Source organism: Aulonocara sp. 'chitande type north' Nkhata Bay, linkage group LG20 (genome assembly GCF_057382095.1).
Source record: "Aulonocara sp. 'chitande type north' Nkhata Bay isolate Kocher_YH1m ecotype deep benthic linkage group LG20, A_spYH_male_GT1.1, whole genome shotgun sequence".
In the NCBI taxonomy this organism is placed as follows: domain Eukaryota; kingdom Metazoa; phylum Chordata; class Actinopteri; order Cichliformes; family Cichlidae; genus Aulonocara; species Aulonocara sp. 'chitande type north' Nkhata Bay.
In genome coordinates, this window is record NC_141363.1 from 6,588,787 (window position 1) to 6,606,485 (window position 17,699).

The 17,699-nt window shown below is 39.5% G+C and overlaps 1 protein-coding gene across 7 annotated transcripts in view; it reads left to right on the forward strand.

Annotated features, from left to right (window-relative positions):
- Positions 1-17,699, forward strand: part of kazna (kazrin, periplakin interacting protein a) — a 196,269-nt gene that overhangs the window by 122,281 nt on the left and 56,289 nt on the right. For all 7 annotated transcript variants that reach the window (XM_086278819.1, XM_086278818.1, XM_086278821.1 and 4 more), the window contains one exon: positions 8,708-8,815. In XM_086278819.1, coding sequence (XP_086134945.1) covers positions 8,708-8,815 — 108 coding nt within the window. The remainder of the gene's footprint in view (positions 1-8,707; positions 8,816-17,699) is intronic.

Genomic DNA, 17,699 nt, shown 5'->3' on the forward strand with positions numbered 1-17,699 from the left:
TGACCAATATTCAAAGAAAAACCTCTGAAAAGACTCCAGAAAGCTTAAAGAACTATTGCTCAAGCCCATTTCAAATATTTACAAGAAGCGCTGGCACCTTGAGAAAGTAGAAAATAAAAACCAACTGCTGGCCTAAGACTTTTGCAGTGCTGTATGTGCTCATATATAAAAACATGGTATACTTCCAGCCATGTTCAGACTATATCATCTATTCATGGTAGCAGCAGCAATAATAACAACAAAATAAAACACTGAAGCCCTCTATGAATATTTTTCTCAGCTTCACAGATTATGTTTTTGGTGTGAAATACTTGGCTCCCTGCTGGCAAGCATCCGAGGTCTTTTAAAAATGCACAATGTCTGTAGTTTGAAGTAAGTCTTCCTACAGCCTCGGTGATGTAAAGGGAGCTTGGCTGTCTGTATTTTGAGGGAGCAGTTTATTTTGGGAGATGCAACCTGTTTCATCCCTGCTGAGAAGGGGAACAACAGGGGGTTCTTGTTGTCTGAGTTGTCCATGCAAGTTTTACTGCAGATGTATGAAGGTAAATCAGGCACCTATGGGTATCAGCAGTCAGGTGGCATTACTGAAGAGGCAGGTGGGTGGGTTTTTTGTGTTTGTTTTGTAGCATTTTTTATGGTTAAGGAGAAACATTGTAAAAATTAGTAAGTATATGCTTCAAACATTACAGTTTAGGATAATTAGAATGATTTTAAATAACTAATGAACAGAAATATGGCACTAACAATTCCCCAGATTCAAAATCCTAACATCTGAGAAGACAAATCAGCAAATATTTAGCGTGTTTGTCAGAACAGTTGGTTGATAAATCTGCAAATAATTTCTGCACTGGTTTAGATATTCAGTGGCTGTGTTAGCTGCTATTTAAGAGTATGATTAAACTCATTCATTTTTGGTTGTCAGCATTTTCCCTTTCATACAAAGATTTTTCCAGTCTTTTAATTACATTATCAACTGTAGGTGATTAAATCCCCGTATGTTTCCATTCAGTTTTCATAACAGGAAACATTATTCTTATTCTTTTAAAGCAGCCTGTCACAGTGAAATCACAGTGAAAGACCCGGCCTCTTTGGATGCTCTTTTTATACCCTGTCACGTCATTGACCTGCTTCCAGTTAACCTAATTAATTGTCTCAGTCTTTTGTTGCCTATGACCTAACTCTTTTCAAACGTCTTGTAGGAAAGATTAAATATAATAAACCCAATAAAATATCTAGTTTCTAGTTAAAAATTTTAAATGTTTATTAATTAGCTAATTTAATTTTACATAATTTTACATAATAGCAGGTAGTGTGTGCTTGGCATGCAACGGCCTTTTAAGACATGCTTCCTGAAAGCAAATGTGTTTACATGTTCAGAAAAACCACCATCCTAGTCTTCCTGTAGCTACACCCCACTACACTGATCTCACTACGGGAGCTGTCTTTTTTTCTATTTTTCAGAGTTGAAGAATTGATGTTTCTTTTTTTCTGTGACATTATGGTTTTTGGAGTATGATGCATGTCTTTCAAATGAGCATATCTTTGCCTTTTTTCCTTGCTTTTCTGCTATTCCCGTGTAATTGCATGGGAAGAATTGTTTTAATAAGGAAAAATGGCCATACAACTGAATAAAATCTCTGTAACACAGACTGTGTGTGTCAGAAAGTGAGAAATTTCCCACAAGTGATTAACATGCCTGCGAGGACCTGTATTACACGTAGGTGACGTTCTGTGCGTGTCGGATTGCTTTCGGCACAAGCGGATCGGCAAAGTGATTCTGATAATTACGTACATATTTACTGCATGAAGTATAACAGTTGTTTTAGTGTCTCTGCCAAATCAATATTTATTTCATCAAAGAACAATTACCTTTTTCCTCACTTGTGTGCTCAATATTAAGTTGAACTGCTTGTTATTCATAAAGCAAACCGAGGACGTTTGATGGGAAAATGGAACCAAGTCAAAGAGTGTCATAAATTCTCATCAGTTGTACAAAACAAACAACAAAAAAACCAAAAACATATTTGCTGCAGCGCAGTTTATTGCTTTCTCGTGAACGTTTTATTTTGAGAGATATTGCAACCCCTTTGCAGCTATTATGTTTGTGTATAAACCTCTCTGCAAACACAAACGCTGCTTCTTACTTAATAAGACAGAGCTGATGAGTCAGTGTTGTGAATGTCAAATTATTATCCCCAAACCTCCTTCTTTCTTTGTAGCTTAAAAATGAGGCTAGAGCTGGATTCTGATGTGATGTACTGAAATTCATTTTGGGGGGAATTTAAATGAAATGGGTAAAAAACAACAACAACAACAAAACTTTGCATACTATCCTTATTTATTTCTGAACTTCCTCAGTATTGTGAGTATTTGGATATTTTGTCCTCTGTCTGCAGAAATTCAGGAACCTAAACTTCACACCAAAATATGTTATTCTCTCCCACAGAAAACACAGCTTTCTGCATGAAATGCTTCGGTTATTTATCCATGGGCCATATTCGCACGGTGGCCACCTAATGGCTAGTCTGGCAAGCCTCACAGGTCGCTTTTCTTTTCTTGCAGTTTCTTCTAACTCGAAAGGGGGCTTACAGACAGGTGGCAACTAGCAGTAACGTGGCAACCATTCATTCATTCACTTATATGCATAACAGGCAAAACAATCATTAGTCATGCATTGAGACAAAGAATTTGATTATCCGTTTTTCATATCCATAATGTTACTAAAACACATCATTGATTCACAGCTCTTTAGTTGAGTCTACAAAAAAAAGGCCAAATTAAACACAGTTTGACAGGCATTAAATATTATAAGACTTTTTTCACCAACAAGGTGAAATTAGAGGAAAACGTGACATATGTCAACATGGTGTGCAGTGTGTCCTTAAGAAAACTGAGGAAACTGGACAGTGAAGGTGAAAATAAGTATTTTTATGTCATGTTATGTCTGTAGGACATGAATGGTAAGTCTTTTTCCCTTAAGGAATGAAAGAGCATGCCTAAAGAAGTTCAGGCTGTGTTGTCATAACAAATATTGACTGTCAAGCTCGTTAGGATTACGCAGACTTTGTTTTTGCCTTTATATGTTATATATTTTCATACCTATGCTTCAATAAAGTCTGAAAGACTGACCTTTGGTTGGGAAACCTAAAAAAATCCAAAGGTGCAGGAGGTAAAGACGGTTCAAAATCGAGCAATAATGGCATGCAATGACATGCACTCTGATGGTGTATAATGTATGCATCACATTAAGTGTGCAGCTTTCTTCATTTTTATGCCCGATTGGAAAAAAAAAAAAAAAACCCTATATGCTTTAACAGTGTGTGGTGTATATGTGCACTTTGAGAGAAATAAGGAAAAAAATACTTTTTTTCAGATAATATTCCGGTTGGACCATGAGGAAATGGGGAAAAAGCAACAGGAAGCTGGAAACAGAGAGATGAAATGATGCTCTTATCTCAAATCCTTAATAGATCACACCAAACATGATTTAAAAGATGCACAGGGAAAGGTTTACAGAAAGCTTCACTCTCTTTCAAGGTGCAGTGCAGCAAATGCAGCGATGCAGAGCAACAAAAAAGATGATATTTTTCATTGTTTCTTCAGCACTCCAATATTATCAGCCTTTTGATATAGTGTACGTTTGACTTCGGTGAGCTGAGCTGAAGATTTAACGATCAATATGAAGCACTTGGACCACACTAGACCCACATATTCAGCGATTTCAAAAGCGCATTGATTCAAAGGGCATGAACAGTGACCGAAAAAACACATCTACCTCCCTGATAAATCAATTTGACTAAAAAAATGACATTTTATATTTTCAGAGCTGCAGACTGACTGATCTCTCCCCCTACTGTTAAATGTGTTTTTTATCTTAAACCTGTAAATTTGAAAAGCATTTCTTATAAAATCCTTAGAGCAGAAATCTCTCTATACCTTTGACTTAAGTGTGCACTAACTGAACCAGTGTTAATAATAATAATAATAATAATAATAATAAAAATACATTTTATTTGAAAGCGCCTTTCAAAATACTCAAGGTCACTGTACACAGTAGAATAAAAGCAACATAAAAGCAAGCAGTTTACAGAATCATAAAAGCATAAGACATAAACAAATAAAATAGCAGAGTGGAGAGGTTATGTGGGATAAGCTATTTTGTACAAGTGGGTTTTGAGTTTGGACTTAAAGAGTGAGAAGGAAGAGATATTTCTTAGATTAGGAGGTAGGGAATTCCAGAGTCGTGGAGCAGAGCAGCTGAAAGCCCTGCTCCCCATGGTTGCAAGACGGGGGAAGGGACGGAGAGTGAAAGGGAAGAAGAAGATCTGAGACAATGAGATGGGGCGGTGATCTTAACCAGATCAGAGAGATATGGAGGAGAGAGATGATGAATAGCCTTAATAAATGTGTACAAGAGTATTTTGAAATTGATGCGATATTTATATTGGAGCCAATGAAGCTGCTGCAAGGCAGGAGTGATGTGGTGGACAGAAGGGGTCCTGGTGATGATACGAGCAGCAGAGTTCTGGACGCGTTGGAGCATGTGGGTGGATTTTTGAGTAAGACCAAAAAGAAGTGAATTACAATAATCAATCCGGGAAATAACAAGGCTATGGACAAGAATGGCAGTGGCATGTGGGGTGAGAAAAGGACGGAGACGATTAATGTTGCGCAATTGAAAATATGCAGACCGAGTAACATTATTAATGTGTGAATTGAAAGGTAAAGTACTGTCGAGGATGACACCCAAACTTTTCACAGAGGAAGAAATGAAGACCGGTGAGTTATCGATAGTAATAGAGAAACTGTTGGTTCTGGATAATGTTGATTTAGTGCCGACCAAGAGGAGCTCGGATTTATTACTATTGAGTTTGAGAAAATTAGAAGAGAACCATGAATTTTGTTCAGCTAAACAGAGGGTGAAGAGCAGAATCAGGTTTAGTGGACAGATAAAGCTGCGTGTCATCGGCATAACACTGAAAATGGATATTGTATTTACGGAAAATATGTCCAAGCGGTAGAAGGTAGATAATGAAAAGAAGGGGCCCTAGGACAGATCCCTGGGGCACGCCAGTGGTCAGAGGGAAGGGCTGAGAAGTAAAGGATTTGAGTTGAATGACCTGAGTGCGATCAGACAGGTATGATTTAAACCAGGCTAGTGGAGTATGGGAGAGACCGATAGAGGCTAGCCTACTGAGAAGTATAGAGTGAGAAATAGTGTCGAAAGCAGCACTCAGATCGAGGAGAATAAGAATGGAAAGTGAACCGGAGTCAGCTGCCATAAGAAGATCATTGGTTATTTTTATAAGTACTGTTTCCGTGCTATGGGAGGGGCGAAAACCAGACTGGAACTGTTCATACAGATTATTATTATTAGTTAATTGTGAGTGGAATTCTTTTCTCAAGAATTTTTGAAAGGAATGGTAGATTGGAAATAGGCCAAAAATTCTCAAAATTGTTGGGATCTAGACCAGTTTTTTTCAATATTGGGGTGATGGCGGGAATTTTGAGGGAAGAAGGAACAGTTCCAGTGGTAAGTGAAGAGCAGATGATGGCAGATATGAGGGGAAGCAAAGAAGGTAAACATGCCTTAACCAAAACTGTAGGAATGGTGTCTAGCTGACAAGTAGAAGGTTTTGACTTGCAGATGAAATCTGAAATATCAGTAACCGAGGGGAGCTGGAAAGCAGAAAAACAGTGTGATGGGAGATGAATTACACAGGAAGAGCTAAATGGAACATTGGAAACCAGTTCTTGGTGTATTTTGTGAATATACTCAATGAAAAATAACATTAAAGACTCACAAAAGGAGGTTGAGTAAAGATGAGCAGGTAAAGAATCTGGTGACCTGAAAGAAGAGTTGAACAGTGAAAACAGTATCTTGGTTGAGTCATCTTTTGAACAGATAATGGTGGAGTAGTAAGCAGATTTTGTTTGATTAATACACTCCTTATAATACATAATACGATTATTAAACATTTCCTTGTGGATATTCAGACCAGTTTTTTTTATAAAGGTGTTCAAGTCTGTTCAATCATTAGCAGTATTTTGATCATTTCATAATCTTATAAAAAAAATCTAATGTAATCTGAAATGACCAAAATACCCTTTGGATAACACTTGAAACTTGAGAGAGAGATGAAGAGATCCAGAGATGAGGAGTAAATGAGTTCAAGGTATTTGTGGAAATTGTTATTTTAGCTCGACATGATGGTATTCACAGTTTAAAAAAAAAAAAAAAAAAAAAAAAAAAAAAAAAAATATATATATATATATATATATATATATATATATATATATATATATATATATATATATATATATTTTTTTTTTTTTTTTATTATTATTATTTTTTAAATTGTCAAGTCATACCTGAGCTCAGTCTGCATCATATTTCTATGCTTTTTTCCCTCCATACCGGCTTAACCTTACTATCGTCATCAAACAGCTGTCATGGTTTACTTCTTCCTTGGCATTTATTCCACCATACTCTTAGCCTTTGCCTGGGTTTTAAATGTCGGTGAGGGCCTGTCAAAGGTACTATGCAGGGAAGATAAAACATTTTCACGAGGCTACTGGGCAGCAACGGCTTGAACTTGGCAGATAAGTGTGAGCTTTGAATTTATACATTATTCAAAAAACTGACATCTGTGTTCCCAGTGCCAAAGGCTGCACCTCGGGCGAGTTTGAAAAATTATACGTTTGCAAGGTGGCAAAGAGTTATGCGCAGTTAAAAACAGCCCTCATGTTTTACCAATCACCTTAGGTGGGGGACAGGGAGCCAGGCTGTTATTTGTAGCCTTATAAAACCCATTTTAAAAAGTGAGATGACTAATCTTGCCGTAATGACAGCACCACCCCTGGAACTTCAGCTCCCAGACACATCTGTGCTCAATTACTGCAAATAATTCAACCAGCAAACAGCATCTTAATAGGTGGGTGGTGGAGTGATGGCAGAAGGAACGGGTAGAGGCCAGGGAGGAGCAGAGATTGAAGAGTGAAGTGGAAAAGATGTAGTTTGCAGAAATGGGAATTTTATTGTATGTGTGAGCAGAGGAGAATCTCAAATATTTCAACTTTTTTTTGCTAAGAGAACTTTATTATTCGTCTTGAAGTAGCAATTGTCATTCTTGGAGTGTTGGGTGTCTAAAACTCTTCATGCATGCACGAGTGTGATGGACTGAGAGGACAGCAGAAGTTGACTGTACACGTCTAAGTGACAAAGTCATTTTAGCAAACACTTTTATGTGAGTTAACCTGGAGCAATGCATTCAATATGCATTCACTGCATGCCACTGGTGGGAACCAAAAACTATATTAGAAACCACTGAACCTCACATGAAATCAAATGCACTCGGGTTATAAAAATGCTAATATTTATGTGTGTGCATCAGTCTCTCAGTTTCCTTACAGTGTAAGGAGTGAGGAGTAAAAGTTGATTATGTGTGTACTGGGAAGGATTTTGTGGACTTGTTGGTGTTGTGTGCGGCATTAATCCCTCTGGTTCCTACACACATTGCAACCTGTAATGCCTGTCGGTCTGTTTATGTTAATAAGTTTGCACTTCAGTCACATCTTGATTGACTGAGGTGACTTTCAGCTTTAATTCAAACCATCATTAGAACCCATGAACGTCACCGACCGCTGCAGCTGACTTCAGCCTTGTAGTCAAAGCTGAAATGCTTGCTCTGTTGGGTGGAGATCGGGTCATCTTGGCCTTTGAAAAATATCCAGCTTAGTTGCATTGAGAAATGTTTGCAGTTTGCTTTGGGTTGTTATCCACTTGCAGTGCAAAGTGCTGTCAGTGTGACCAGTGTTGCAGATTTAGCTTAACCTGAGCAGAGAGTATAGCCCATTTCACAACTTCTCCAGCTACTTCTATCAGCAGTCACATCATCAATAAACACTCATGACCTGGGTCCACTGGCAGCCATACCTGCCGTAACATTGTCTCTATCATGCTTGACAGATAATGGGGAATGCTTTGGATTATGATTTCTTTCTTTACGTTGCCATACTTTTCTTTTTCTCCCATTGCCTTGGTAAGTTTCTCTATCCAAAGAATTCTTTTGATTGTAGATTTTGATAACAATATGCCTACCTCTTTTGTTTTGGTTTTATTAGCCAAAGGAATAATTATTTGTCCCACTTTACTCGTCATCTGTGGTCTTTTAGGTCTATTGGTCCATGAATTTATAGATCCAGAATATAGATTTGGCTGCTGTCCCTCTGATAGCTTAATGATAGCCTCACTCAGTTGCACTGACACCTTATGACCTCATATTGAAAGCTGCAGTGAACAGTTACCAAATGCAAGTTTGGCACTTGGAACCAACCTCAGATATTTTATCTGCACAATTTACCAAGGAATAACGGGGGAACAGGGCTCATCTGTCAGTTAATTGTCGAATTAATTTTGAGCTTCTAAAACTGGAAGACTAAAAATGACTGTAATTCCTAAACAGTTAAAGCAGTACTTCTGTGAAACCCTTTGATTTATAGCTGAAAATCTGCACTTGAATCGCAGCTTTATTGATTTAAAGTCTACCTTGGTGGTGTGCGGACTCAAGATTACCAAAACTTTGTTGTATCCAAATACTTATAGTGCAAACTGCATATCATACAAATGAATTGTTCTTTGTATTCATTGATCCTTTTACATGTTATTCATCAAGTTAAAACCGGTGGTTGCTTGTTCTTCTCCTAGATCCCTCTCCCCACCAGAGGCAGAAGCCCCCGGCTACCGAACTCTGTTACAAGACTGAAATCAGCAGTCTCATGGACTTCAATTCTCCAGATGCCTCTCTGGACAAAGGTAAGACTCTAATCAGGTGAAATATGTTTCATTTCCTGCGCTTGCTTTGCTGTTAAAGCTTTGGTGGATGTGAAAGTTCATATAGATTCGCCCAAATACACATATGCAAATATAGTGTATGTACACACACATGCAGCTGGAAATGCATTAAATCCATAAACATGTCAGGTTCAGGGTCTTTAAGATGTGCACGCGAGGATTTGTAATGCAGTAAGCGCATCACTTACTCCCCCGTCTCAGCAGTGTCGGCTTGCATTTGTCAGAAATGAGAGTGTGTATTACTTAAACTACTAAGAACTGATTCCACCATGTTGTTTCAAGTGTACTATATTATTTAAGCTCTATGTGTTATAAAAAGAGATGCTTTTTTAATCACTTAAACGAGGTCAGAAGTTCATAGTAATTATAATATTATGCACTTAGAAGCAATTTAGAAAATGATTGTTTTACTTTTTATTAAACGGTTACCCAACTTCAGCTCATGCTTCACCGTCACCACAGTCTGCCCTGTGTGTTTAGTCACTTGTGTCACCGAGAGCCATCTGGAAAAGCAGCCTATTAACTTTAAAGACTGTATTTATTCCCATGATGCTTATCTGACTGGGTGGTCAGACGGGTCTCACATTAGCGCCAGCCGCTCTCCAGACAAACACTTTTAGTAGTTTGTCTGGAGTCCGTCTCCATGTTCCAGCACTTTCATCACTAAAGCTTGGAGTCTTTTATAGAAGATCAAAGATGTTAAGTACGGCGTCAGTCCAGAAGTGTGTCCTGACTAGTGTGTCTTGTAAAGTTGCCAGTTCCAGTATGGATCTTTATTGTCATCCAGGCAGCCGCCCAGGGCCTTTATTCATTAGAGCATCCTGCTTAGGGCTTTATTTGAATGCCAGGTCTCTTGTCTCTTCCTAATAGTGTGTGCCAGTGTGGCGATGGTACTGAGTGCACTCACAAATGGTCACACGAGAATCATTTTTTGCAGTTTCTTGTGCCTGATTACAACTGTAAGGTACTTTTACTTTTGTATTTCTGTCATTCTTCACTGCATTCACCGACAGCTTAATAAATTATTAACACTTCAATACTGTAAACATAAAATACATGATAACATATAAACTCTGCTTTTGAGACTCAAGCGAGCAGATATACTGACAGATTCGGTCATATTTTTAAACCTTTTATATGTGCGTCACTCCTACAGAGCATAAAGCAGCTGGTCCTTTAGTTCTATAGACATTTCCTGGGTGCTGTAAATGTGCAGACTCAGGAAAAAGCACGTAGGCACACCAAACCCCTGCAGTGGCCAAGGCCACGTATATCACCACAAGTTTCATCAGAATGAGAACGGGGATCTAAGAGGCTGTGCTATGAGAGAGAGAGACAGGGAAGGAGAGGGAGAGACCAATGTAAGCAGTGAGTGCTGGATCATAATGAAGACAGGTGCTGCTTCGGCACATTAAGTGGCACTGATGTCACCAGCCGGGCAAGGCTTGGTATGTGCGCCACATTAGATAGGAAGGTCAATGCGAAGGAGTCAAACAGGGCTTCCAGGGAAAACTGGCTTAGGAGGGAAGGACAGACAGGGAAGGGGGAAGTGGAGGATAAAAGAGTTGAAGAGCACTGCAAGGAGAAGGAGAAAGACTAGGTGAGGGATTACATAAGGAAACGTTATTGCAGGCATATTCTGATTAACACGAGAAAATCAACCGGTGAAGCGGGCGGAGACAGTAAAGAACAAACGATTAATAAAGCACGGGAGAATGTGAAGCTGTGCGTGTGGGGGGGTGACTGTGCAGAGCGGTCTCTGCTGAGCACTTCCATTTTTCTCATGTGCTGACACTTTCCAAAACACCTGCCCCAATCGAAGCCCTCTTACAGCCAGTGGGAGAGTGGCAGCTAAATTGCCTTCAGCAACAATATCCAGGCCTCTCCATTGTAATTTACACACATCAGAAATAGCTACTCAGAAATGCTTAGACACAATTGTCCAAGAGTAGCTAGGCTTGCCATTTTAATGTGACTCATTTGCATAAGTGCAGTAACTGGACAGAGCAATATTATTATGTTACATGCTGTATGCCATGATCACAAGGTCGTGGCCAGTTTTTACATAATCCGGCTAGTATGACCAAAGAAAGGAAGGGAAATGGTAATTTAGACTTATTACTCTGGACATAATGATTATATCCCTGTAATGGAGTTTTGAGCCGTCGATCCACAGAAATGTGATCTTATGAATCCTAAGAAAATTGTGCCGCAGTTTGCACAGACAACGATCTTATCTGTGTGCTTGTGTGTCCTCTGGCCTTCCTGTTAAAAGCTACAGAGAGGTTAAAGCTGACGGAGGGAGCAGAGCAGCAGTGAGACTGTCTTCGGTCTTTGTCGCTTTCTAACGGCTTCATTAAAGGAGGCTTCTGAAAAGTAGAACTCAAAGGTCATGAAGTCTAAAAGCTGGATTTCAAAGGGTCTAGATCATACTTGTCTGCTGTGAAGGGCTTTATTTAAGCAGTCTTCAAAGGAAATACTGTTACAGGGAAAAAAAAACCCTCAAATATGCATATCAGTACATGTGGGTGTATGCCTACGTGTGTGCGCCAATGTGTGTGCATGGCTGGCTTGCTTTAACAAACAGTTTAAGAAGAAAATTCAGTAAAACACAAGCTTATATTAGACCATTTACCAATAAAAATCCTGTTTTGTTCTTCTTTCTACATCCCACAGAATCCAGTCAGAGGCAGGCTGTATTTGTCTAACCTGTTGTCATATTTAAATGACTGAAATGTCATCACAAAACAACATAAATTTAGTTGTAAAGCTGTGATGTTTAGTTGTTGCTAGTTCAGTTCAGTTCAGACTGAACCCTAGTACCAGAAATCCAGGTTAGCCAAATAAAGCTAATCTCATTGAGTATAGTTTCTTGGTCTGAATAATGAAGTTCTTATCAATGACCAGCAGGGGGCGACTCCTCTGATTGCATCCATAGAGAATAGGAATGAGGGGCATACAGTGGGGCAAAAAAGTATTTAGTCAGCCACCGATTGTGCAAGTTCCCCCACTTAAAATGATGACAGAGGTCAGTAATTTGCACCAGAGGTACACTTCAACTGTGAGAGACAGAATGTGAAAAAAAAATCCATGAATTCACATGGTAGGATTTGTAAAGAATTTATTTGTAAATTAGGGTGGAAAATAAGTATTTGGTCACCTCAAACAAGGAAAATCTCTGGCTCTCACAGACCTGTAACGTCTTCTGTAAGAAGCTTTTCTGTCCCCCACTCGTTACCTGTATGAATGGCACCTGTTTGAACTCATCATCTGTATAAAAGACACCTGTCCACAGCCTCAAACAGTCAGACTCCAAACTCCGCCATGGCCAAGACCAAAGAGCTTTCGAAGGACACCAGGAAAAGTATTGTAGACCTGCACCAGACTGGGAAGAGTGAATCTACAATAGGCAAGCAGCTTGGTGTGAAAAAATCAACTGTGGGAGCAATCATCAGAAAATGGAAGACATACAAGACCACTGATAATCTCCCTTGATCTGGGGCTCCACGCAAGATCTCATCCCGTGGGGTCAAAATGATCATGAGAACGGTGAGCAAAGATCCCAGAACCACACGGGGGGACCTGGTGAATGACCTGCAGAGAGCTGGGACCAAAGTAACAAAGGTCACCATCAGTAACACACTACAACGGCAGGGAATCAAATCCCGCAGTGCCAGACGTGTTCCGCTGCTGAAGCCAGTGCATGTCCAGGCCCGTCTGAAGTTTGCCAGAGAGCACATGAATGATACAGCAGAGGATTGGGAGAATGTCATGTGGTCAGATGAAACCAAAGTAGAACTTTTTGGTATAAACTCAACTCGTCGTGTTTGGAGGAAGAAGAATACTGAGTTGCATCCCAAGAACACCATACCTACTGTGAAGCATGGGGGTGGAAACATCATGCTATGGGGCTGTTTTTCTGCCAAGGGGACAGGACGACTGATCCGTGTTAAGGACAGAATGAATGGGGCCATGTATCGTGAGATTTTGAGCCAAAACCTCCTTCCATCAGTGAGAACTTTGAAGATGAAACGAGGCTGGGTCTTCCAACATGACAATGATCCAAAACACACCGCCTGGGCAACAAAGGAGTGGCTCCGTAAGAAGCATTTGAAAGTCCTGGAGTGGCCTAGCCAGTCTCCAGACCTCAACCCCATAGAAAATCTGTGGCGGGAGTTGAAAGTCTGTGTTGCTCGGCGACAGCCCCAAAACATCACTGCTCTCGAGAAGATCTGCATGGAGGAATGGGCCAAAATACCAGCTACTGTGTGTGCAAACCTGGTAAAGACCTATAGTAAACGTTTGACCTCTGTTATTGCCAACAAAGGTTATGTTACAAAGTATTGAGTTGTATTTTTGTTATTGACCAAATACTTATTTTCCACCCTAATTTACGAATAAATTCTTTACAAATCCTACCATGTGGATTCATGGATTTTTTTTTCACATTCTGTCTCTCACAGTTGAAGTGTACCTCTGGTGCAAATTACTGACCTCTGTCATCATTTTAAGTGGGGGAACTTGCACAATCGGTGGCTGACTAAATACTTTTTTGCCCCACTGTAGCTTCAATGTTGATGTATAAGTTGCCACCATGTAAGAAGTTATCTTAAATAGATTCAAGTTGTCAGGTGAGGCCAGCAAGTTTGGTTAGCAGTTGCAGTCATAAACTGAATGGGCGCAACACACAACACATATGTTGGTTACTTAGTGCCAAGCAACGGACTGAGTTACTAAACAACTAAACAAATCTGAAGCACAGACTTCTGGGTGGTCTTTACCACTCAACAAGCCATAATATCATAGATAATCCATTAAGAGGTTAAAAAAGGGATCCAACAGGAACGTTTGTGTTGGTGTTAAGTTTCCCCTCCGCCACCCTTCCCTCTAGTCACATCTGCTTTCAGAATCCCAGATGAAAATCTGTGACCAAAGACTTTATAGCAGGGCTTTTGTTGGTTACAGTACAGCCATCTGTTTTACTGAGTAATGTAATAGCTAAGACCTTTCTCAAAACATTTTTAAGATGGGTTTAAAGAGTTCTTAAGAAAAGTGTTCAAGGAGTGTAAATTAAAACCCATTGCGTTAGCTGTGGCGCTACAAAGATTTAGATTTCTGCTCTTGCCAAATAATCAGACCGTTTATTAGTTTAATGCAAAGTATAAGAGCCACAGACAGCTTTTTAATGAGTTTCCAGTTCACACTTCAAAACTTTATTTTGCTACGACACTAACGAATATTGTGTTTTGATTGATAAGGAAATATGAATTCATTTTAAAATGTGTCAAAAACATAACATGTAGATTGATGAATGGATTGATTCTTGTGTAGCACCTTTCTGCTGTACTTGAGCAGTCAAAGAGCTTTATACAAACTGCCTGAGTCACCGACACACGTGCTTTTTTCCCTACACCTTAGTGCTTTCTCGCTAACATCCACACATTCATACTCAATGTATCAGAGAGCAGGTTTTGGTTCAGTATCTTGCCCAAGGATACTTAGGTGTGCAGACTGAAGACTAGAGATTGAACCACCAACCTTCTGATTAGTAGATGACCTGGCTAGATGACTCCTGAGCTACAAACAAACCCAAATAGAAAGAAACTTAGTTTGCAGGTTGTCTGTCATCACCTTGAGAAACACTCAGGTGTGCTGTGCCATCTACTCAAACCTGTAATGACCGAATTAAATGCATGTTTTAAAAATTTCATTCCAGAATTTAAACGCTCTGTGCTCTTAATCAGATTATATATTGTCTGACTCCTTCTGAGATGTTTCTCTGTTTGTTTTGCAGTCTTAAAATCCACACCTACACCTCATTAGGATTTGGATTTACACCTTAGCCTAGCACTGTGCCAAGGTGATACTAAATGTGTGTGTGTGTTTTGTTTAATTTCTAAATTGTACCTTGGATCATGAAATGAAATGAAATGAACAGCCAGCTGGCCACCTTCAGTTTGTCCTTCAAAACGTAGAAGAAAACAACGTAATGAAGAAATAACCCTCTTCTGTTAATCAGCTTTCATATTAATTTCTCAACAATTAGAAACCATATTCTTTTAAGCTCCTGAAATCAAAGCTGATGGTCATCACTTCATCCTATATCTGCAACACGAGCTTGGTTTGGTCCCTCTACTTAAAATAACAACAGTTGTGTTGTTCAAGATAATGTGGGCCAAACTCTAGGTTTAGACACAATAGGTCAATAAAAGTACTAAGTAGTCGTTAGAACTTCATGCAAAGTTTCAAGTTACAATTTTCCATTTGAATCTCTGTCCCCATTTTGTGTGCTTTGCCTGTGGTAAAAAAGAGTAAAAAGGTGAGGTGTGTGGAGAAAATTATAGGAAAGAAGCAATATTGTCTTGAGGTCACACATTATAAACACTTATGTTTCTTTGTTACAACCCCTGGGTTACAAATGTATCCAAACATTTGGGCATTTATGGGGAAATTACATAGTTTGTAGATTTTTTTAAAGTGAAACCCCTGCACCAAATGGATTTAAAGGGAACATTTAGTCACGTCCGCTCAATCACTGTAATGCACTATGAGGCAGGTCAAGAACTGTTGTTAAGAATCATTGATGGCGACTGCTGAGCTGATAGTCCCTCATACTTATGGTAACAACCATGCACTCCTCCACCTGACCCTACTGATTTGTACACATACCAGATGGGCTAAAATGTTTCGGCAGCTGAGTCCCCAGTTCCACTTCTTGTGGCCGGACAAATAGAAAAATGCAAGAAATAGTGCCAAAAAAGCCAGTGATACACAAAAGCATATGTGCAGCAGAAGACACACATTGATTAGCTTGATTTTGTTGTGGATAGTGCTGCAGTGCTGAAATTTTAAGCAGCAGAGAACAGCGCTGCAGCAGTTTTCTGCTGTACGTGAGATCATTTACCCTCTGCAGTGTTTTACAGTGGCTCAGACTGCCGTGACAACTTTATTTCTGAGACATCTCCCTCTATTACTTTTTGTATCACATTCTGCTTATAACCGTCTTCTCTTTACTTGGTCTTCTTCACAGTTCACTACTACTTTTAACTCCATTAGTTCACACTTTGTGACTTATGGACTGATTTAATCCTGATTTATTTGAAGGTTGTTGAGAAAGACCACGGAGAGAAGGAAAAGGGAAAGTGAGAATTTATGAGGACATGAAGTCCATTAACACACGCACTGTGTGTTGTAACAAAGGCCAGTTTGGTGGACTTTGTCCGCACCATGTTGCTGACATTAGAGATCTATACTTATATACTGTGTACGCACACATACTATATGTACACACATACATGATTTGAAGTTTTTTGCTTGCTTTTCTTTGAGTTATTGTGCCAACCTAATTCACTGCACATAGACAAAGAGACTGGTTGCTCTAATTATTTTTAATTTAAAGGACTGTGCTTCGAGGTAATCACCTCCAGGCATCCAGGACATGCAGAAAAGCTTCTTTCGCATTCATAATTTCACATAAAATACAGGGAAATCACTTTATCATCAGGCAGTGGAGCAATGTGTATCACAGATAGCTAATTTTCCCCATGTTCCTCAGTCCCTGAAGAGTGATTTGATGCTGTCTTAATGTAGTGTAAATAGCCAGTGAATGCCAAGTACATTCTTTTAATTAGGAAACCCAACAGAGCTGTTGATTAGCACTTTGTCTTCATAAGTGTCTGAGTTTGAGCTACAGTTGGATCTCTTACTAGTAACCTTATAGTCTTCTAGCATGTCCCAACAAATCTTAAGTAAGAACAGTATAATAAAAATGATGTATCCAACTTGCTTGCCTTTGTTTTATATGGTAAAACCCAATCTAATTGCCAGTTCATTTCACATTTCAAGAACAGCAGAGCAATAATTTCTTTGGTACTGCACTGAGGTCCCCCCCACCCCATGTATTTCTTTAAAATTATTGTAGAAATTTTTACAGCCAACATCTGTACACGATAAATGACTTTTCTCCAGAGCTGGAAGCTGAGTCATGTCTCATCCGTAGATTCATTACACACTGTGCAGAGGTACATGACTTCCTTTATAGCTACTTTAACTCCATCTTTCCTCTTCACTGGCATTAAAAGGTATTGGTTACCATCCTGTGGAATGGGATTACGGCTGTACAGGAAAAATAAGTTACAGCAAAAAATCAGTGGCTCGATTCCAATTGTGTGGGACAATATAACTCAGGAGACTTCTTCCCACGCATTGCTGAACATCCTTGTGTGTTATCATGAAGTGAAATCACATTAGCACATGTTCACAGTACAAAGTCTTGTATTTGATGTGGCCTCACAAAAAATAGTGCCTCTATGTGCCCATGTTGTCAGTATTTATGCTTATTTAATTCAGTTGAGTTCATTTTACTTTGTGCTTTATATGTGGATAACATAGGCTTCTGCCATAGATGTTAATTGACCTTGAAATATTTCCAATAGAAGTCGGGGGGTGGCAAGGTGGTGCGGTATTTAGGAGCCCTGCTCCACACCAGGAAAGTCTGGGGTTCAGATTCAGTCAGTGGGTCCTTTCTGTGTGGAGTTTGGATAGTTTCCCCATAATTGTGAGGCTTCTCTCTGGGTTCTCCTGTCTTTCAGTCCAAAAGCATGTATAGCTTAGGTTAAATGGTGATTCTAAATCAGCCGTAGGTTTCAATGTGAGTGCGAATGGTTGTCTGTCCCTCTGCGTTAGCCCTGCTGTAGGCTGGAGATCTGTCCAGAGTGTACTCAGAGTGACAGCTGGGATAGGCTCCAGCCCTGAATTGAATAAACAGAAGAAAATAGACTGGTGCAATAGACATCTCAGACACTTTTGTGATATTTGCTCTTTGTAGTAAAATGTACACATGGGC